The sequence below is a fragment of the Cydia splendana genome, chromosome 11 (assembly GCF_910591565.1).
Source record: "Cydia splendana chromosome 11, ilCydSple1.2, whole genome shotgun sequence".
NCBI lineage: Eukaryota > Metazoa > Arthropoda > Insecta > Lepidoptera > Tortricidae > Cydia > Cydia splendana.
In genome coordinates this window covers 17,500,067-17,523,191 of record NC_085970.1, presented here as the reverse complement: position 1 = coordinate 17,523,191, position 23,125 = coordinate 17,500,067, and the positions used below count along the sequence as shown (strand labels likewise).

General features: G+C 37.3%; 1 protein-coding gene across 1 annotated transcript in view; it reads left to right on the top strand.

Moving 5' to 3' along the window:
* The window catches only part of LOC134795171 (paired box protein Pax-6-like), an 87,667-nt gene extending 64,542 nt beyond the window's left edge, over positions 1-23,125 (top strand). Inside the window, exons 6-11 of the mRNA XM_063767002.1 lie at positions 18,482-18,658; positions 18,924-19,006; positions 19,896-20,021; positions 20,070-20,149; positions 21,038-21,222; positions 22,961-23,125. Coding sequence (XP_063623072.1) covers positions 18,482-18,658; positions 18,924-19,006; positions 19,896-20,021; positions 20,070-20,149; positions 21,038-21,222; positions 22,961-23,049 — 740 coding nt within the window. The 3' untranslated portion in view covers positions 23,050-23,125. The remainder of the gene's footprint in view (positions 1-18,481; positions 18,659-18,923; positions 19,007-19,895; positions 20,022-20,069; positions 20,150-21,037; positions 21,223-22,960) is intronic.

Below are 23,125 nucleotides of genomic sequence, written 5' to 3'. Positions count from 1 at the left end.
GTAGCAGTTTCTTTTTGGATTTTTTTTATTCATCACTACATATTTGGTATTGCGTATATAATTTATAAATGTTATTACAGCTATGATGGTTTGAATCTGAAACACATATATTATTTAATTTACAATATGAAATCATACAAAATAAAACGAAAATGGTGATTACTTTACGTCACGAATAAAACACGGTACACCGTTTTGTGGCACAATGAAATCGAAAAACTAAAGTTGTTCTGTATAAAAATACTTCTCCCAAATATATTAAGCTGATATGATACTTACTTATAATAGCTGTCAGTCAGTTTAAGTAAATAACTGAAAGGAAAATAATATATGCATACAAATTTGTAAATTTTGCATTTCATAATTTCATTCATACACAATTTCATAATTTCCTTAACTATTACATCACCTATTAGATTAGTTTTTTCTTAACTTTTAGCCTACGAATTGCGAATCCGGCTGCCACGTCACAGGCATAGCTAGTGTGGGCCACAGAATATTGATATTTGTGTAGGTACAAGGTTTTTTCTTTCCAATAAATATTATTCTTATTCTAAATAAATTAACAAAACCGTTACATAGATAAAACGAAAAGGATCACAAATGTCCACAATCCCTCAGCGACGCACCTTTTATATCCGTCTAAAACAAAACCTAACCCGTTTCACCCTTTATGCCCAAACGCTAAGACAACCAAAATAGAAGGGTATACACACGTATAACTATCGAACAGTAGGTACAAGCACATCAAAGGGGCTCCCTGTATGCATCCATATACTGGTGTATACATACATACGTAGCTATGTTGGTTAGGTATTTTGATTCAGAATTATGGTTGGTTAAATGGATTTAAATTTTGTTTGATGAATGAACGTAGTTTAATTTCGATTGACAGAGGTTTAGAGCTCATTTTATATAGGGGCTTTTTCAACTCTACCTGAGTTGACCACTGGAAGTATGCACGTGCATTCTGATGGACTAATCCAATTTAGCGTCTGTGGAATACATAAAGGACATTTTTACAAAAAATTCACAGATTTCGTGCCTCACACGACTATCGAGCACATTGGAAATGAATCTACGGAATTCGAAAAAATATTGTCGCTGAGCGACGAGAAAGTCTGGATAAGGAAAAAGTTACAAAATAAAACTACAACGTTGAATGATAATTATTTTATTCTTAGACTAACACAAGTATACTGGACATAACGCATGTGAACAAACAAATTCCAAAATTTCCACACGCGTATCCAAGTTTGAATAATTGTCGCCGTGGCGCATAAGTATAGGTACATATTTCATTTTTCGATTAATAAGCAGGATATATTAATGTTCAAAGTACAAGAAAATTATTACACGGCAAATCCGTAGTCAACTCGAGAAGTGGTGATCGGCAGCGGCGCCAGCGGCCCATTTGCTGCAAGATATGAAATTTTCTTGACAGCAGTTTGACGCGACGAGAGATGACCATAACAGCGTTTGTCTATGTTGCACCAAACCTGAGTTCCAATAGGTACTACCAGGGTTCAGCATCAGCTATCTTGGGTAATGCTCATCATGACGAATCGGGTGTCCAAAACAGCGTGTGCCTATGTTGCACCAAACCTGAGTTCCGCTAGGTACAACCAGGGTTCAGCATCAGCTATCTTGGGTAATGCTCATCATGACGAATCGGGTGTCCAAAACAGCGTGTGCCTATGTTGCACCAAACCTGAGTTCCGCTAGGTACAACCAGGGTTCAGCATCAGCTCTATCTTGGGTACTACTCTCCTAAGTGCTCATCGAGACGAGTCCGATGACCAAAACAGCGTGTGTTTATGTTGTATTAAACCCGAGCTCCACTAGGTACTGCCAGGGTTCAGCATCAGCTATCTGCTAGCAGTCGCCAGCAACATGCTGAGGTGCGACCATTTCGTGGCACTTTTTCTTTTATATGTTTCTCTGTATAAGTTTTTATTTTGTGTTTCTCCCTCTCCCTCTCCCTCTCCCTCTCCCTCTCCCTCTCCCTCTCCCTCTCCCTCTCCCTCTCCCTCTCCCTCTCCCTCTCCCTCTCCCTCTCCCTCTCCCTCTCCCTCTCCCTCTCCCTCTCCCTCTCCCTCTCCCTCTCCCTCTCCCTCTCCCTCTCCCTCTCCCTCTCCCTCTCCCTCTCCCTCTCCCTCTCCCTCTCCCTCTCCCTCTCCCTCTCCCTCTCCCTCTCCCTCTCCCTCTCCCTCTCCCTCTCCCTCTCCCTCTCCCTCTCCCTCTCCCTCTCCCTCTCCCTCTCCCTCTCCCTCTCCCTCTCCCTCTCCCTCTCCCTCTCCCTCTCCCTCTCCCTCTCCCTCTCCCTCTCCCTCTCCCTCTCCCTCTCCCTCTCCCTCTCCCTCTCCCTCTCCCTCTCCCTCTCCCTCTCCCTCTCCCTCTCCCTCTCCCTCTCCCTCTCCCTCTCCCTCTCCCTCTCCCTCTCCCTCTCCCTCTCCCTCTCCCTCTCCCTCTCCCTCTCCCTCTCCCTCTCCCTCTCCCTCTCCCTCTCCCTCTCCCTCTCCCTCTCCCTCTCCCTCTCCCTCTCCCTCTCCCTCTCCCTCTCCCTCTCCCTCTCCCTCTCCCTCTCCCTCTCCCTCTCCCTCTCCCTCTCCCTCTCCCTCTCCCTCTCCCTCTCCCTCTCCCTCTCCCTCTCCCTCTCCCTCTCCCTCTCCCTCTCCCTCTCCCTCTCCCTCTCCCTCTCCCTCTCCCTCTCCCTCTCCCTCTCCCTCTCCCTCTCCCTCTCCCTCTCCCTCTCCCTCTCCCTCTCCCTCTCCCTCTCCCTCTCCCTCTCCCTCTCCCTCTCCCTCTCCCTCTCCCTCTCCCTCTCCCTCTCCCTCTCCCTCTCCCTCTCCCTCTCCCTCTCCCTCTCCCTCTCCCTCTCTCTCCCTCTCCTAGTCCTAATATGTTTTTCCCTAATGGCACTTTCCATATTGAGTATTTATCCTAATGTTATGTAGCATAATTCTTTTTTTGCCTAATTATTGTTAGGCCTAGAAATTATATGATCCTAACCATCAAGTTACCTAATTTTACTTAGCCTATCGTTGCTTGACCTAACAGTCGTATGCCCTAATTTTGATTTCCCTATTATCGAATGGCCGATTTTTTTTTGTCCTAATATGTTTTTCCCTAATGGCACTTTCCATATTGAGTATTTATCCTAATGTTATTGAGCATAATTCTTATCTGGCCTAATTATTTTTAGGCCTAAAGGTCATACGTCCTAACCATCATGTTACCTAATTTTAACCTAACCCACTTTTGTTGCAGCAGTTCGTTTTTGCGCGGATCACAGTTCTAACCTAACCTAACCCACTTTTGTGGCAGTAGTTCGTTTTTGAAAGGATCGTACTTCTAACCTAACCTAGTTTTAGCAGCAGTTCGTTTTTACAATGGTCGCAGTTCTAACCTAACCTAACCCACTTTTGTGGCAGCAGTTCGTTTTTGCGAGGGTCACAGTTCTAACCTAACCTAACCCACTTTTGTGGCTACAGTTCGTTTTGGCGAGGATCGCAGTTCTAACCTAACCTAACCTATTTTTGACGGACTCATATTAGGACTAGAGTTAGACCAAGAAAAATCTGCACCGATTTTGAAAGCCCACGCAGTGCAAGTGTTATTCTGCCGTCATAATCCCGATAATTCACAACAAACACCGATAACGAACTCTGCGAAACATGAAGTCATAAATGTCCTGTGAAAAATGTCGTTCTGACTTTTTGACTATTTTAAGGTTAGGCTACAGGGCAAACCCTTAACCCGATCGTCTTTGTTTTAGGCTCAAATTGTAGCTGACTAAATTGTCCAGAGCCGTTTTTCTCAAATTTTTGATATCATTCTTCGTTTCCAAATTATCGAGCACCAAAATCAAAAATTCGGAAAAAATTGAATTTTATTTTCACTATTTCGACCATAACTTTTTTTGTTTTTGACTTTCTCGAATAATTATTTTTGCACCTTACAGCTCTCGTGATTATGCGTCTTTTGAGCCTATTTTTTAATATCATATCTTCACAACTTTCCGAGATATAAGGGAATCGCACTTTTTCGTGAAATCGGACCGTATACTGGAGCGAACGAAAAGACATTTCCAATGTCAAAATGTTGGATTGGATAGGCTTGCAATATTTTGAATTATTAAGGGATTAAGAAGATTAAAGGTATTTGTAACATTTGGATATCTAACTTGAACCTTGACAATAATATAACATTTTTGGTAGAACGCAATTTCCAAACTTTTTATATCAGAACTAACTTTTTGGGGGTTTTCCTTTCCAATGCAGACAACAAAAAAATATTCTTTCCGCATTTTCACGGCATATTTTTTGTGTGTGACGTACTGGAAACTTTATATTCCAGACAATAAATGTGTAACAGATACCGTTACTGATTCTGACTAGGAATAGACTAAGGAAAATTAATCTTGATACAAATTGAGTCGTGTACAAAAGATTGTAAACCTGCTACGATTGTCTACTTGTACATGTACCTACATACCTATAGCTATAGCAACATTAGCAACTGCATAGGTACCCATTTCATGTATCTACTCATACCTCCTTCACTAGCTAGTAGGTAGATCTGTTGATGTGATACCTACACCTTGGAGGATATAACCAAACGGAGTTGCCATTAACAGGCGTCCCCCTCTGTCGAAACTCTATGACCAATTGTCATACACATTGTATGGACTGAAGTTTATGTGACATGGCAATTTTTACGTTACGTGTACATTTGATGTGCCCCTCCCACGTTAAAATCGACAGACTGTTTTGTACCGAAAATTACAGACAAGGCGTCTCCATTTGGTTATGTCCTCCAAGACCTACACACAACCCATTTATGTCCTTTAGCCCCACAATTCAAACCACCAAAACGGCAACAGATCAATTACATGACACACACCCAGCCTAAATGCCGTATGAACATGACACTGTAATCTAAATACGACCTTCCTAGTTGAACGTGTGTAACTGCCCATTTGGCGACCCTGTGTACAGAGGGAGCAATTAAACGACCGACCGGTGGATACAATAAACTACAATTGACTGTAGTTATTATATTCGTCAGCTAAGTTTAATAACTAAACTATAGGTACTTATCATCAGCTAAGTTTAATAACTAAACTATAGGTACTTATCATCAGCTATGTTTAATAACTAAACTATAGGTACTTATCATCAGCTATGTTTAATAACTAAACTATAGGTACTTATCATCAGCTATGTTTAATAACTAAACTATAGGTACTTATCGTCAGCTAAGTTTAATAACTAAACTATAGGTACTTATCGTCAGCTATGTTTAATAACTAAACTATAGGTACTTATCATCAGCTATGTTTAATAACTAAACTATAGGTACTTATCATCAGCTATGTTTAATAACTAAACTATAGGTACTTATCATCAGCTATGTTTAATAACTAAACTATAGGTACTTATCATCAGCTATGTTTAATAACTAAACTATAGGTACTTATCGTCAGCTAAGTTTAATAACTAAACTATAGGTACTTATCGTCAGCTATGTTTAATAACTAAACTATAGGTACTTATCATCAGCTATGTTTAATAACTAAACTATAGGTACTTATCATCAGCTATGTTTAATAACTAAACTATAGGTACTTATCGTCAGCTAAGTTTAATAACTAAACTATAGGTACTTATCGTCAGCTATGTTTAATAACTAAACTATAGGTACTTATCATCAGCTATGTTTAATAACTAAACTATAGGTACTTATCATCAGCTATGTTTAATAACTAAACTATAGGTACTTATCATCAGCTATGTTTAATAACTAAACTATAGGTACTTATCATCAGCTATGTTTAATAACTAAACTATAGGTACTTATCATCAGCTATGTTTAATAACTAAACTATAGGTACTTATCATCAGCTATGTTTAATAACTAAACTATAGGTACTTATCATCAGCTATGTTTAATAACTAAACTATAGGTACTTATCATCAGCTATGTTTAATAACTAAACTATAGGTACTTATCGTCAGCTAAGTTTAATAACTAAACTATAGGTACTTATCGTCAGCTATGTTTAATAACTAAACTATAGGTACTTATCATCAGCTATGTTTAATAACTAAACTATAGGTACTTATCATCAGCTATGTTTAATAACTAAACTATAGGTACTTATCATCAGCTATGTTTAATAACTAAACTATAGGTACTTATCATCAGCTATGTTTAATAACTAAACTATAGGTACTTATCGTCAGCTAAGTTTAATAACTAAACTATAGGTACTTATCATCAGCTATGTTTAATAACTAAACTATAGGTACTTATCGTCAGCTAAGTTTAATAACTAAACTATAGGTACTTATCGTCAGCTATGTTTAATAACTAAACTATAGGTACTTATCATCAGCTATGTTTAATAACTAAACTATAGGTACTTATCATCAGCTATGTTTAATAACTAAACTATAGGTACTTATCATCAGCTATGTTTAATAACTAAACTATAGGTACTTATCGTCAGCTATGTTTAATAACTAAACTATAGGTACTTATCATCAGCTATGTTTAATAACTAAACTATAGGTACTTATCGTCAGCTAAGTTTAATAACTAAACTATAGGTACTTATCGTCAGCTATGTTTAATAACTAAACTATAGGTACTTATCATCAGCTATGTTTAATAACTAAACTATAGGTACTTATCATCAGCTATGTTTAATAACTAAACTATAGGTACTTATCATCAGCTATGTTTAATAACTAAACTATAGGTACTTATCATCAGCTATGTTTAATAACTAAACTATAGGTACTTATCATCAGCTATGTTTAATAACTAAACTATAGGTACTTATCATCAGCTATGTTTAATAACTAAACTATAGGTACTTATCATCAGCTATGTTTAATAACTAAACTATAGGTACTTATCATCAGCTATGTTTAATAACTAAACTATAGGTACTTATCGTCAGCTAAGTTTAATAACTAAACTATAGGTACTTATCGTCAGCTATGTTTAATAACTAAACTATAGGTACTTATCATCAGCTATGTTTAATAACTAAACTATAGGTACTTATCATCAGCTATGTTTAATAACTAAACTATAGGTACTTATCATCAGCTATGTTTAATAACTAAACTATAGGTACTTATCATCAGCTATGTTTAATAACTAAACTATAGGTACTTATCGTCAGCTAAGTTTAATAACTAAACTATAGGTACTTATCGTCAGCTATGTTTAATAACTAAACTATAGGTACTTATCATCAGCTATGTTTAATAACTAAACTATAGATACTTATCGTCAGCTAAGTTTAATAACTAAACTATAGGTACTTATCGTCAGCTATGTTTAATAACTAAACTATAGGTACTTATCATCAGCTATGTTTAATAACTAAACTATAGGTACTTATCGTCAGCTAAGTTTAATAACTAAACTATAGGTACTTATCGTCAGCTATGTTTAATAACTAAACTATAGGTACTTATCATCAGCTATGTTTAATAACTAAACTATAGGTACTTATCATCAGCTATGTTTAATAACTAAACTATAGGTACTTATCGTCAGCTATGTTTAATAACTAAACTATAGGTACTTATCATCAGCTATGTTTAATAACTAAACTATAGGTACTTATCGTCAGCTAAGTTTAATAACTAAACTATAGGTACTTATCGTCAGCTATGTTTAATAACTAAACTATAGGTACTTATCATCAGCTATGTTTAATAACTAAACTATAGGTACTTATCGTCAGCTAAGTTTAATAACTAAACTATAGGTACTTATCGTCAGCTATGTTTAATAACTAAACTATAGGTACTTATCGTCAGCTATGTTTAATAACTAAACTATAGGTACTTATCATCAGCTATGTTTAATAACTAAACTATAGGTACTTATCGTCAGCTATGTTTAATAACTAAACTATAGGTACTTATCATCAGCTATGTTTAATAACTAAACTATAGGTACTTATCATCAGCTATGTTTAATAACTAAACTATAGGTACTTATCGTCAGCTAAGTTTAATAACTAAACTATAGGTACTTATCGTCAGCTATGTTTAATAACTAAACTATAGGTACTTATCATCAGCTATGTTTAATAACTAAACTATAGGTACTTATCATCAGCTATGTTTAATAACTAAACTATAGGTACTTATCATCAGCTATGTTTAATAACTAAACTATAGGTACTTATCATCAGCTATGTTTAATAACTAAACTATAGGTACTTATCGTCAGCTAAGTTTAATAACTAAACTATAGGTACTTATCGTCAGCTATGTTTAATAACTAAACTATAGGTACTTATCATCAGCTATGTTTAATAACTAAACTATAGGTACTTATCATCAGCTATGTTTAATAACTAAACTATAGGTACTTATCATCAGCTATGTTTAATAACTAAACTATAGGTACTTATCGTCAGCTAAGTTTAATAACTAAACTATAGGTACTTATCGTCAGCTATGTTTAATAACTAAACTATAGGTACTTATCATCAGCTATGTTTAATAACTAAACTATAGGTACTTATCGTCAGCTAAGTTTAATAACTAAACTATAGGTACTTATCGTCAGCTATGTTTAATAACTAAACTATAGGTACTTATCATCAGCTATGTTTAATAACTAAACTATAGGTACTTATCATCAGCTATGTTTAATAACTAAACTATAGGTACTTATCGTCAGCTATGTTTAATAACTAAACTATAGGTACTTATCATCAGCTATGTTTAATAACTAAACTATAGGTACTTATCGTCAGCTAAGTTTAATAACTAAACTATAGGTACTTATCGTCAGCTATGTTTAATAACTAAACTATAGGTACTTATCATCAGCTATGTTTAATAACTAAACTATAGGTACTTATCGTCAGCTAAGTTTAATAACTAAACTATAGGTACTTATCGTCAGCTATGTTTAATAACTAAACTATAGGTACTTATCGTCAGCTATGTTTAATAACTAAACTATAGGTACTTATCATCAGCTATGTTTAATAACTAAACTATAGGTACTTATCGTCAGCTATGTTTAATAACTAAACTATAGGTACTTATCATCAGCTATGTTTAATAACTAAACTATAGGTACTTATCATCAGCTATGTTTAATAACTAAACTATAGGTACTTATCGTCAGCTATGTTTAATAACTAAACTATAGGTACTTATCATCAGCTATGTTTAATAACTAAACTATAGGTACTTATCATCAGCTATGTTTAATAACTAAACTATAGGTACTTATCATCAGCTATGTTTAATAACTAAACTATAGGTACTTATCATCAGCTATGTTTAATAACTAAACTATAGGTACTTATCATCAGCTATGTTTAATAACTAAACTATAGGTACTTATCGTCAGCTATGTTTAATAACTAAACTATAGGTACTTATCATCAGCTATGTTTAATAACTAAACTATAGGTACTTATCATCAGCTATGTTTAATAACTAAACTATAGGTACTTATCATCAGCTATGTTTAATAACTAAACTATAGGTACATCGTCAGCTAAGTTTAATAACTAAACTATATTTAAGTACCTCTATTTTTTTTAAATTCCTATACACAGAGTACAACCGTACTACAACGATATTAAAGAATTTAGGAAGATGAATATCTGTTTTAAGTATTATCATTAAAATATCTATAAAAAGTTATTTTTCAGAGGTACACGTATACAGGACATACACGCAAAGTTTTTAGAAGAATGCAAGCTTATTTTTTTTTATCGTAAAAAAAATCATTAAAAAATAAAGATCCTACTTGGGTTTTGTTTTTGTTGTATTTTCCCAAATATAAAAAAGTAATATTGCCTAATAACTACATACATACAGGTATTTCACCTCAACGAACATTAGTAAAATGTTAACAAGTACAGTATTTTAGTGTATCCTAATTCACCTAACCAGAGGGGCTACCGCGAAAACCGAAATTCGCAAATTGCGGGGATCTTTCTCTTTTACTCCAATGAAGGCGTAATTAGAGTGACAGAGAAAAATGCCCGCAATTTGCGAACTTCGATTTTCGCGGTTATAGCCCTGTCTAGACCAAGGTTTGATCTATCCATCCATAACGCGATGTAACAGCATTTCCCGCCGCCGCGCGAGCGCACCACAAAAGGGGCCAATAACGCATGAAACACGATTATAAAACATGAAAACGCCGGTAAAGGGCTCCAAACCCCTGTCTACGGCTTTGCGCAATTATACATGTGTTAATTTGCGTATGGGTTTGATGAGTACTTAGTTACCCTAAGTGTTCCTATTCGACATATTTTAGATACAACTTGGGATATTTCCAATCTGTTTGCATCTTCTTATGACGAGAGCGTTACGCCCGTTTCAGGATTATAAAATAACATTTGATATACTTACCACCTACCTACTGACTAAAAGTATTAGGCACCTACATACATTACATTGAAAAATAGTTATTTTCACCACACCAGCTCGGAAAGGCTTACTTTGCAATTCAAAAACGGATATCAAAATTGCACTTTGCTATCAGTAATTCAAATGCAACATTTGAGTTCTTTTCTTATGTTTGCTGGTAGAATTGACTTTTAAATGATGATTTTGGATGATAAATGTTTAATAACATTCATTTGAATTTGAATTGGTTTGATTTTGTTTGATATTTTACATTTAATATTTGCTTCGGGTTGGTGTGGTGAAAAATTTTGTTTTACTCGGGGGCAAATTTTGTTTAACCCTCCTGCTTTGAAACCCTCGCAACGCTCAAGACTCCATTTTTCTAACCACTCGCTACGCTCGTGGTTCAATTTTGGAATCTTTCGCTTGCTCGGGTATCAATATTAGCATCGGTTAAACAACAACTTTGCCCCCTTGTAATTTAGCCTCGTCGTATTATCCAATTTTTACTGCCTTTTTAAATTGGAAAAAAATAAGTAACAAAAAATTATTATCAATTTGTCTAGGTAAGTACATGTGACAAAGTGAAATAGAAATCTTATAAATTAGTAACAAAATTTATATCGAAGATTAAATTTATATTGCCGCCTTGGTCTTCAATTCTGCCACAAATAGCTCCATTCGCATTCAATTCATTTTATCGAGTTAAGTATAAATGCGTTCAGTTTGTGCATTTCTTTAAGTTAGCTTAGTTAGTTTGCCAAATTATATTGATTACTTGCGACTAATTTGCATTACTCATATAGTATATAGTAGATATGTAATTAAATACTCAATTAATTTGATCATCACCAGAAGTTCCTAAACTTTTTCAAGGGAGGCCCTGGTAATTTTTTTTTATAATTAAGGTGCGCATCACGGGTGTCTAAATTTTAAAAGCATAAGCAATAGCACCACTATCACGATATGACAAAGCTTTTCTGCACAAATAAAACTGCAAATCAAAACTATGGTATTTTAGATTTAGCACCATTTTCATGGAAATAGTTAGCCAGATTACAGTCCATTTGAATAGTACTATACCGCCGCCAGAATACAGCCGTCGCTATAACAAGTATGTGTTGTTTACCGCGTGGGAGGAACCGGGGCGGCACTAACGCGACTCCGCCCAAACCCGTTTTTTATCTGTGTCTATGGGATCGATGATATTTGTTCATCATTTTTGTCTGTGGTTGCGGTTTAATTGAATGTTGGTAAAAATGAGAACGGCGTTTTAGGATGAAGGCAAATTATTATTTTAAAAAGTGTGATTGTTATGTAGATTAGGTATGAATAAAAGGAGAAATTTTGTATTTTATTGGTTTGATGAATACATTATACCTACTGATTTATGTAGCAAAAATAATAAATGATATTTTTAATAATTTTTGTGATTGTATTAAATGTAAGTACCTAATAAAATAAAAGTAGTTGTAAGCTATGGTAGCCGAGTGGATAAGGTGTCAGAGGGGGAGGCGCGGGCTAGAGGGCCGGGGGGTAACGGCCAACTTGTAACGAACGGGTAGTATATTTTGATGTTCCTACAAATAATGTCTAAATTAACTGTATAAGGTTGTTTAATTTTGTTAAACCTGCAAATACATTAATATGCACTCTTAAAAACTGTAAACCGCATTTATGTAATAATAATTTTATCAAACCCCTTTAAATACCTACTGCGTACATTGAAACGCAATTCCGTTTTGATTACTTATCTGTGAAAATGAACATTAAACACATTGAGTATGCACCCTCTCGTCTCGGTTACCTGCGTATCCCTTCCCATAGACAAAATGTCTTATCTGTGGTCGAACTCAAACTGAAATACAACCTTTTTGACGCCAGCCCTCGCTCAAAATGGCGGACGCGTGTCCGGAATCGTAATTCTTATCGTTTTTCATAAATGCCGTTTGAATTTCAGTGTCTGTTTAATAAAATTATGGAATTATGAAAGCACACCTGTGAACCGGTTTATGGAGTTCAAAAGTTCGTAATACCTTTGAATTTAATTGATTATACCTAAACTTCTGTTATCAATTATTTATTATGAAGTGTGTATAGTGCGATATAAAATAGTAGAAATTAAATAAAATGGAGCTTAAAATTTCCCATACCAAATTATTGCCATGTTTAAGCATTTTACGTCAAAAATGTGACAGTGACGTAGGCATTGGCGCCCTCAATAATTTTCTACCATATCTAGTCGGACTATACTCCATTCAGGAAATATACTAGAAAATTATTACTTTTTTTATCGTTACGCTCAGTTAATGAACTGTTTAGATTTACTTTATCTTAGTTCTGTAAAATATTATTGCTCCTTGACCTACCACAATAAATATTAATTTTGCCACACATTTTTTATCGTAAATCATTTGAAAAATGTTTCTAGTATCCATAAAATAAAATCTACGCGTATTTTCTGCGCTTCTTCAATATCACGTCCCTTCTTAACTTTTAATGCAAGAACATTACAAGTACCTACTCAACGCAAAAGACAAAAATTTTATTAAAATTCCGTATATTAGTTAATATTTCCATAAATGCAGAGATAGGTATTGTAGGCGTCTCTGGGGAAAACATGTCACAGCGATGACATTTCCACGATAAGGCTGCCGTTACTGGCACCGCCATCTTAGTTGAGCGGGAAAAATAATACCATGTCGGAATACTTTCGGAATGTATTTTTAGGCCAACAATGAAAACAAGCAAAGTTATTTGCTTTCTTTAATTGCAAAAAGCTTTCAGTTCATATTATTTGTAAATGTTTGAAAATAAGTATTTTTTTTACACCGTTATTTGAGAATTAAGTGTTATTCTCGCCTCGTTCCAAACTATATCATAATATATGATAATATAAAAAGTCGATTGCTTTAGTGGTCCAAGCGAATTTGTCAGATATTAAATTTATTCCACATACTTACCCCACATTGGGCGCCACTTTTCGCAAAGTCCATATTTAATTGTATGCCCCCAGGAAGTCATGTTTTACGGTATTATTAGACTTAAATAAAATGTTCGTCTGACCTAAATTATGGCATAAATAAGAAATAAAACAACAGCATCAAGCAGAACCCATTGACATAATCATTTTCATTACGTATCCTACAACGTTAACTCCATATAACGTTGTCATGAAATGATACAGCCAATTTCAAGCTTTTGTACTAAATTAACTCTAACTCGACGTGGCCCCACGTTTGGGCGCCACTTTTAGCAATATCCATATTTAACCGCCGACGCCGCCATTTTTCCCGCAACTGTTTATTAGTCAGTTATCTGTTGTCATCCCAGTAGACATAAATAGTGACACGTCCATTATCTGATACGGATCTACACATCATTACGTCGCCTTCGTGTAGCATTAATGTTTCGCATCTGACAGATGGGCCCCTGATACAAATCATATTTTACCCCCAAGTCATACATTTTCATGGGATTTTATGCCCTATGTCGTAGCGTTAGGCATCGTTTGATGTGAGACTTCAAATTGTATATTAAGTTGTCAAATATGTTGGTATGAAATTGGCGGTGTTACAACTTTTGGGATGAGATAGGAATACGTAAATTGGTTTTAGATTCTTACTGTTTAAATCGTATATTGTTAAATATGGTGCGTTGTTTACGTTACAATATGTTCTAATTAAAAAAATGTTTGTTGTGTGTAGCGAACTGCCTATTTTCTACCTCATCTCAAACGAATAAAATTGTAACCTATTTAAAACAAGTCGTCCGATAGTAAATAAGTATGATTGCTGGATATAAATAAGAAAGTAAGAAAACCAAATGTATGCATAGCCTTTATATACCTCTACCACTTCTGAATCATCAATAAAAGCACGGGTACCACGAGTTGGCATTCAACATTTACGTTAGGTACGGTTCTTTACATTCAAAATATTTTATTATTTTTGTCCCTGTCGTTAAAAACAGTCCAGCACACATTTTTATAGGGCGTAAATGTATCTGTATACATTTATTTCTATCACAATCTCCAAAATATTGCCAAAGACTGGTTTAAATTAGGACTTATTCAATAAAAATAATTTTAAATGGTGGATTGATACGAAAATTAACAGTGTTCGAAGTACCCGAACAAGACGTTATCCATCGAGGCGCAAATTAACCTATGAAATATTTTAATCATACCACTTCTAACTAGAAAATTTCTGAATAGCTTGTTCTTTGTGGTAAATCGATATCAATAATTTTAGAGTTATATTTAAGGTAAAAAGTTACGAATCAGGAAACTTTAGTCCACAGTTTACAATTATGGTCCAAATTCAAGTTCCAGTAAAATATGTATGTCTTTTTCAAATTATGTTGTGTATAACACAGAAAACATAGACAAAGCATTAGTGTATCTATGTAAGCTCCAAAATAAATGTAACGAGTACAGGCCATCAAAGCGTTAAGAATCAACGTTAAAAACTGGACCATAGTTTACTTAAGGACTATAAATATTAGGGGACATCTTACACAGATCAAACCTAGCCCCAAACTAAGCAAAGCTTGTACTATAGGTACTAGGCGACGATATACATACTTGTATAGATAAATACATACTTATATACATAGAAAACAACCATGACTCAGGAACAAATATTAGTGTTCATCACACAAATAAATGCCCTTACTGGGATTCGAACCCAGGACCATCGGCTTAGCAGACAGGGTCACTATCCACTAGGCCAGACCGGTCGTCGACTATAGTTACCTGAGTTTACGGTATTAGTAAACTCATAGCAATTTATTAATATTAATATACACATCTGTTTTCTCAGTATTAAGCCTTCAATGCCTGTCGCTGTATTTTCTGCTCACAGTTTACTTTGATATTCCATTTTCTTGGACAACTGCCCACACTTTCAATGCCAATTCTTGTAAAAACTAGGTTAGTCGTTTAGTTTATGTTCTTCGTGCTTGAACTTAACTCACGCTAGACCGGGCCGGGGCCGGGCCAGAGCTTCCGGCGCTTCGTTTTATGGAAAGCACCACGTGATCACCGATCAGCCGTCATAGAGAATGACACGTCGGACGCCTCGGCCCGGGCCCGGCCCGGTCTAACATGAGTCATCCTTAAGTAGTGTACGTGAGATAAACAAACAACAGTAAAGTTGTTGGTTTTTGACTAAATGTCTGTCTGTCAATTAAGATTAAAAAGTATACCTAGGTCTAGGTATAATCTAGGGGAATCATAACGACGTCAAAAACAGTATCAATTACACATATAGGTAATAAATAATTTATTGCCACAACAATACTTACGTATTGTTCTGTGTTGTTGTTGTTGTTGTTACGTGTTGTATCTATCTATCTATCAATTGGTACAGGTAAATACTTAGATACATAGAATAAATACATAGATATTAAAATATTTCAAACTCGTGTAATTTTGGACGCAGTTTGCAATCATGTCGAGTCAGATTTGATCGAAATAGCATGAATAACCCGATTGCAATATTAAAATCTCACGGAAGATTTACAATTAAAATTTTCAACAGAATAAAAATCTGTATTCTGTAGAGCTGCATCCTAACCACGTCCTAACTTACCTAACACAATACTTATTCTCCAAATCATTTTAGATATTCCAAAACCGTTCCATTATTGAGCCATACATTTTTAACCGTGGCGGGGTTACGTGGTAGGCCCCCGTTATCGTCAGTTTCCGCATGAACGCGCTTTACGCCCCCCCTCTCCCCCTGCCGCCGCACCCCCGCACCGGAGACAAGTACCACGGAATCTTGACACTTTAACTTAATTTATTTGCCTGAGAATTTGCGGTTCTGTAGATTAAAAATCGCGACGGTTGTTTAGAAATGGATTTATGTTGAGGAGTTATGATTTGTCGGCGTAGTTGTGAATAGGCAAGTTTATATACAGTTGTACGGAGATTATTTGTTACTGGGAGGAATTCGACTAGTAATATAAGTTTGAGTAAGTTGCGGAGTCAATTTATATAAATATCACTGCTGGAACTACGTATCATTCGTTATTATTGCTTTTTACTATAGGTACCTAGTTGTTAGACTGAGAATTATTTTTCACGTTTCAAGAGTGCATAACACACCATGAAAACTAGTGGCTAGTTGAGATGACACGTTCAGGTTTAAACAATATGATCCCATTACGCTTTTCTTGCAAGTGTCAAGTTCAGTGAGTTCAACGGACTTTCTGGACACATTCAAACACCGACTCGTACTGAAGGCGCTATAAAAAGTATGGCGGAGTATGTAGGTACATATTAACTTTTTAATGTAGGTATACGCGGATATTGTTTTGGCAACTTTGCTAGCTGTCTTGTCCTAGCCGGTCAATTTTTGTAACTAAAATATTTTTGTTGAATTAGGTACGTACATCAATACGCAAGATGCATTTAATGTCAAATTAAGATCAGTGTTTTAAAGTTCAAATACCGCCGGTTTACTGCGGTTAGGCGGTCAGCTAAACTGTCTATGGGCGTAACGTAGCATCATATTATTTTGTACAGTATCTAAGTTGAATCATAGGTAAAGTTTTGTTGTTTATGGTTGAGTCAGTAATCTCCGTCGTACACCCTTAACCCGAAACGGGCGATATTATGGCGACGAAATAACTGGATTACAGGACAAATTGTCATAATCTCCTTCGCGGTTACACCAGTGCGGGTCTAACGGCATCGGCACAGGATTATGGCGACGGAACAACGCCCGGTTTATTGCGGCTACGCGGTCGGATACTATGATTAAATACTATGTTTATGGGCGCAATTTATGAAGCATTAACCACTACCGCTTAAATATACAATAGCGATAGAAATAAACAGATGAACAAACGATCAAAGAGGTTGACAGTAGGCCCCCAAATATCGTCGCGGTAACAGTTATGTAGCTCATTTTGCCGACGCGCGAAAGTTCTAAATTTACAGGCCATACCGCTGATAAAACCGACTACTGGAACGAACTCGTATAAATTTAACTGTTATCGACTTTGTTTGCGGGAATTAATTATTACTTGCAACTTTGGAACTTTCATCTTTGATGATATAGCGGTCGGGTGTTATTATTACAAAATCCACGGGGCTGGGCTGGTTTGCCGATTCTTTTATTTTAAAGTGCGAGGTTTAAACACATAATATTTTATTTGACTACCTTCCCAAGTAGTTAAATTGGTATTTCAAAAATCAATGGAATTAAATGTTGGCGATTCAACAAAAAACCGGGCAAGTGCGAGTCGGACTCGCGCACGAAGGGTTCCGTACCATAATGCAAAAAAAAAACGAAAAAAAAGCAAAAAAAAAACGGTCACCCATCCAAGTACTGACCACTCCCGACGTTGCTTAACTTTGGTCAAAAATCACGTTTGTTGTATGGGAGCCCCATTTAAATCTTTATTTTATTCTGTTTTTAGTATTTGTTGTTATAGCGGCAACAGAAATACATCATCTGTGAAAATTTCAACTGTCTAGCTATCACGGTTCGTGAGATACAGCCTGGTGACAGACGGACGGACGGACGGACAGCGAAGTCTTAGTAATAGGGTCCCGTTTTACCCTTTGGGTACGGAACCCTAAAAAAAGGCTTGCTAGTTTAAGTTGGAACTACCACCGCCGTTTCATATAAAGACCTTTGAAATGACGTCTAGGATCTGATTACGACATAAAAACTACTTGCACATTATTTGCAATAATTTAGAATGCAAAACTAGAGGTATTTCACTCAATTGTTCACTCGGCTCACGACTGCTTCAAGCAGTCATTAAGGCATAGTCAGAGGGCCTACCGCGAAAAACAAAAAAATCTAAATTTCTTTATTTTCCTCCCTAATTGCTCGAATACGCAACAGCAATAGAGAAGCAGCTAGATAAAGAAATTTTGATTTTCGTTTTTCTCGGTAGATCCTCTGATCAGCGAGAAAAAGAACGTGTTATTCGACTCAAATATCCAGTTTGCTACACAGAGAGGATTATTTACGTAGGTACCTAATATGTACCTACCTACTTATTATCAACTCTAAAGTAAAACTAAGTATTTTTTCCTTTCCCAGGAGAAGAGCCACTGGAAGGCCTAGAAGGCCTCCACTCCGACGAGACGGGGTCCGGCGACAACTCCAACGCGGGCTCGAGCGGCGCCGACGACGACGCGGCGCGACTGCGACTCAAGCGCAAGCTGCAGAGGAATCGCACCAGCTTCACTAATGAGCAGATTGACAGCTTGGAGCGCGGTAATTTTTACAATACTTATCTTCACTCTAAAGGTGTTATCTATGATATATCCTTATAACACTTTCTGCTGACAAGGACAAAGAAAGTTATGTTGTGACCGCGTGTCAAGGTAAAAGAAAGTGTCCGGGCGAAAGGATAGATCCACATATCTATAGGTGAGATTCTTTTTCTAGCCTCCCTGAGTGTCCCATGCAATGTGTGTGTGTGTCCTATGTGCAATTAGTTTGTATATATTTTTCTATATGTAGACCCCTTACATTTCAGAGTTCGAGAGGACACATTACCCGGACGTGTTTGCGCGGGAGCGACTCGCTGCTAAGATCGGTCTCCCAGAGGCCAGGATACAGGTGAGAAGACTTCTTTTACATAAATCCCCCGTATTTTCCCTACTTTGGCCTGATAGCACTCCAAAAGATGGTCCCGGGTTCGACTCCCAATATCAAGAATGTGCAAAAACATAAAAATCTGACTTGGCCACCCATTTGTCATAACTATGACTTAATTTGAGACTAAGATGCTAATATGTTAAGGTCCCAGTACACAATGGGCCATCGCCGGCCACTCCAAGGGGCGCAGCCATGCGGTAGAATGAGATAGCAATATCACTTGCTCCCTCTAACGCATAAATGCGTCCCTTGGAGTGGCCGGCGATGGCCCATTGTGTACTGGGGCCTTTAAAGATTACCCAGTCTGTTTCCAAAGATGTTCTTATTAAATTCAATGAAGATCGAAAAATCTTGTATCTCTCATTTAAAGTTCAAATTCGTACACAAATATTTAGAAAAATTTATGAATGAGGAATAATCCAACTTAATATTTAGGGATATTGAGTATTTTTTTAAATTACATAGATGTCACTTTTGCACAGGAATGCATTATGCATATCTGTCCATCGAAAAATAAGACTGATGTTTGATTATTCCTTATTCCACAAGAGCGGATCTAAGACGGAGTTTCAATGCCTAATATTATTATCATCAACCTCTTCTTCATAATTCACGAATAAATAGGTTTATTTCTAGACTCCGACGATCCTAGGGTTACCAGACAGCTCAATTACGAGAATTACTAAATATTACGAGTAGGTATGAAAGACCTCAGAATATATTGAAAACACCTGTCAGCTTTTTTTAGCAAAAGCATTTCATTCAGTATTTTCTCAATCTGGTAACCCTACTGTATCCGCTACGTAAGATTAGCGCCCCGCGCGCCCTGTTAACGTAACCCGACGTTAAGGTGTGGTTCTCGAATCGGCGCGCGAAGTGGCGGCGCGAGGAGAAGATCCGCGCGCAGCGGCGCAGCCCCGAGTGCTACCCGCCGCAGCCGCAGTACCCGCCGCCCGTCAACATCGACAGCTACAGGTAATAACCTAACTACTAGTACTAACCTAACCTAACGTGTTCTGAGAAGATCCGCGCGCAGCGGCGCAGCCCCGAGTGCTACCCGCCGCAGCCGCAGTACCCGCCGCCCGTCAACATCGACAGCTACAGGTAATAACCTAACTACTAGTACTAACCTAACCTAACGTGTTCTGAAAAGATCCGCGCGCAGCGCCGCAGCCCCGAGTGCTATATACCCGCCGCAGCCGCAGTACCCCCCACCCGTCAACATCGACACCTACAGGTAATAACCTACATTATCACCAGACACACAGCCGTCACCACAAGGTGGGGCGCGAACCAAAGCAGGCTCGGCAGCAGGGATGCGGAAGAGCCGTCACACCCCCTCAAAAGGGTGTCAAATTACTACACAGCAATAACCTAACTACTACTGACTAATCTAACCTAAGATGTTCTGAGACCCGCCGCAGCCGCAGTACCCGCCGCAGCCGCAGTACCCGCCGCCCGTCAACATCGACATCTACAGGTATGTCGGTTAAATAGGTTAGGTTTGGTACAATAGTGTGAGGAGTTATGTTTTGTGCATGTCTCTAATAATGTAAGCATATAAATAGGTAACGCTTTCTGAATAAATGTCAGTATTTACGCAATACTCGTGTTGTTTACTTGCTGCCCTACTTCCCGCTCCACATGGCTATGTGGATCGATTTGTACATTCACGACTCATACGTGAAAAAATGTGTCCCAAGATTTCCTTTCCAGATCGTCACATTTTTGTATGAATATTTTTTTTATTTGGATGAACGTGACGCACTGGCAAAGTATTTTTTTTTTTAAATTTTGGGACACATTTTTTCATATATGAGGCGTGAATGTACAAATGGACAAATGGTTCTGAGTAAAATGCGCCCAAGAAGTCAATATTTTGAAGACATGAATGAAATGTAATTTTTTTTTGGAAAACGCTCATAAACTTTATGGTACCCTAAAGACTGTAGTCTTTAAATTGCCTGTAAACTAACTTATTTATTTCTTCAGTCCGCTAACCCCAATGGGCTACGGACCGACGCCCATGCCCGAACCAGCGCCCGTGCCCGTATGCGATCCAGACCCGGAGCTCTGCAAGGGCGGGTTCCTTGGCTACCCTCGCTACGAGCTCGGCTACCGGCAACCACCGCATTATGTCAACCACCCGTACCAGCACGAGCCCTCGCCGACATCAGGTAACAACCATAATCTAGCTGTCCCACCACCTGTAGCTAGTGAAGCTAGTCCCACCATGTCAGAGCTCTACAAGGCGTGGGCCGAGGGGCTGCCTCGCTACGAGCTGGGATACCGGCAGCCACCGCACGGCATTAATACCTATAGGGACCGTGCGCGTTGGAGGGCCTGCCATCTTTTGGCCTGTATCGGAAACATGTGCACATATGCATTGCCAAAAGAAGTGCTACCATCTACCGTTCCTGTATGTACGTTTCCTTGTGCATAGTAGGTTCTGCCATCTTGTGGGCTACATCGGAAGCATATTATAAACCTCTCATTTAGGCCTCGCGCCAAAAATCTGACGGCTCCTATGCTGCCCCCTATAATCCATGCACGCCCCCTATCCAACTGGCGTGAAGGAGTACAAAATTAGAAGAGTAGCGATTTCTAGTGTCCTATCTTTGGGTCGCTCAGTATGCGTAGTTTGATACTACCAAAGATATATGTAACTCCGTATAAGACAAAGAGAATAGATAGTATAGAGGGGTCCTGTCATAGTAAATTTTGTAGTCACAGTAAATTTACTGCCATCTATCGACACACGACCAAAACTCAAAATAAAAACGTATAATACTATCAAAAAAATAATATAAATGGATAAATGATTTTATTATTTTTATATCATTTTGACCCATGTTCATTCACTGATACCAAAAAGAATAGATAGTATAGAGGGGTCCTGTCATTGTAAATTTTGTAGTCACTGTAAATTTACTGCCATCTATCGACACACGACTAAAACTGAAAATGAAAACGTATAAAGTTATCAAAACATGTATATATATGGATAAATGATTTTATTATTTTTATATCATTTTGATCCATGTTCATTCACTGATATCTATGTGTTAAAATTGTTAAATATGAAACGGTGTCGTCACGCCATCTAGCCGAGAATAGGCTAAAGGTGTGTGCGCCATCTATTCGAGAATGACTTTTGCTTCAATTCCGAGGCACGTTTTTTCCTTAGACTTTATTCGTCTTATACGAAGTTACATATGTCTTTGCTGATACCTATGTGTTAAAATTGTTAAATATGAAACGGTGTCGTCACCGCCATCTAGCCGAGGATAGGCCAATGGTGTATGCGCCATCTGTACGAGAATGACTTATTCTTGACTTCCGAGGCACGTTTTTTCCTTAGACTTTATTCATCTTACACGGAGTTACATATGTCTTTGGTATAAGATAAATAAAGTCTAAGAAAAAAACGTGCCTCGGAAATAAACAAAAAGTCATTCTCGAATAGATGGCGCCATACCTTTGGCCTATTCTCGGCTAGATGGCGTTGACGACACCGTTTGATATTTAAAAATTTGATCACATATCAGTGAAAGAACATGGGTCAGTATGGAACAATAAAAATTAAAAATCATTTATCCGTATACATAGTTTGATTAATTTATACATTTTCAATTTTATTTTAAGTTTTAATCGTGTGTCGATAGATGGCAGTAAATGTACCGTGACTACAAAATTTACTATGGCAATAGCCCTCTATACTATCTATTCTCTTTGATACTACTAACCCCATCTAGTAGGTACATTGAAAGCTTGACTCAATCTTCAACAGATGGCGCTTCCCGTCATATGCATGCAACAAAGTACTTCGTACATACCTGTTTCTTAAATCTCGATATTGGTATACCTAACCTGTACCTACCCATCCACTAATGACTTCATCTTGTCATTTTCCAGAGCTAGGCGGCCTCCTTGGCGCCGGCGTGTCTGTCCCGCTCGCAGTGCCGGGGCAGGAGTCCCAGCAGTACTGGTCGCGGCTGCAGTGACCCTGGTGGAACTAACTTAGCCCGACAACATCAAGCATTTTTTAAATAAGCTCTGCACTCCACAACACTAGTTAAT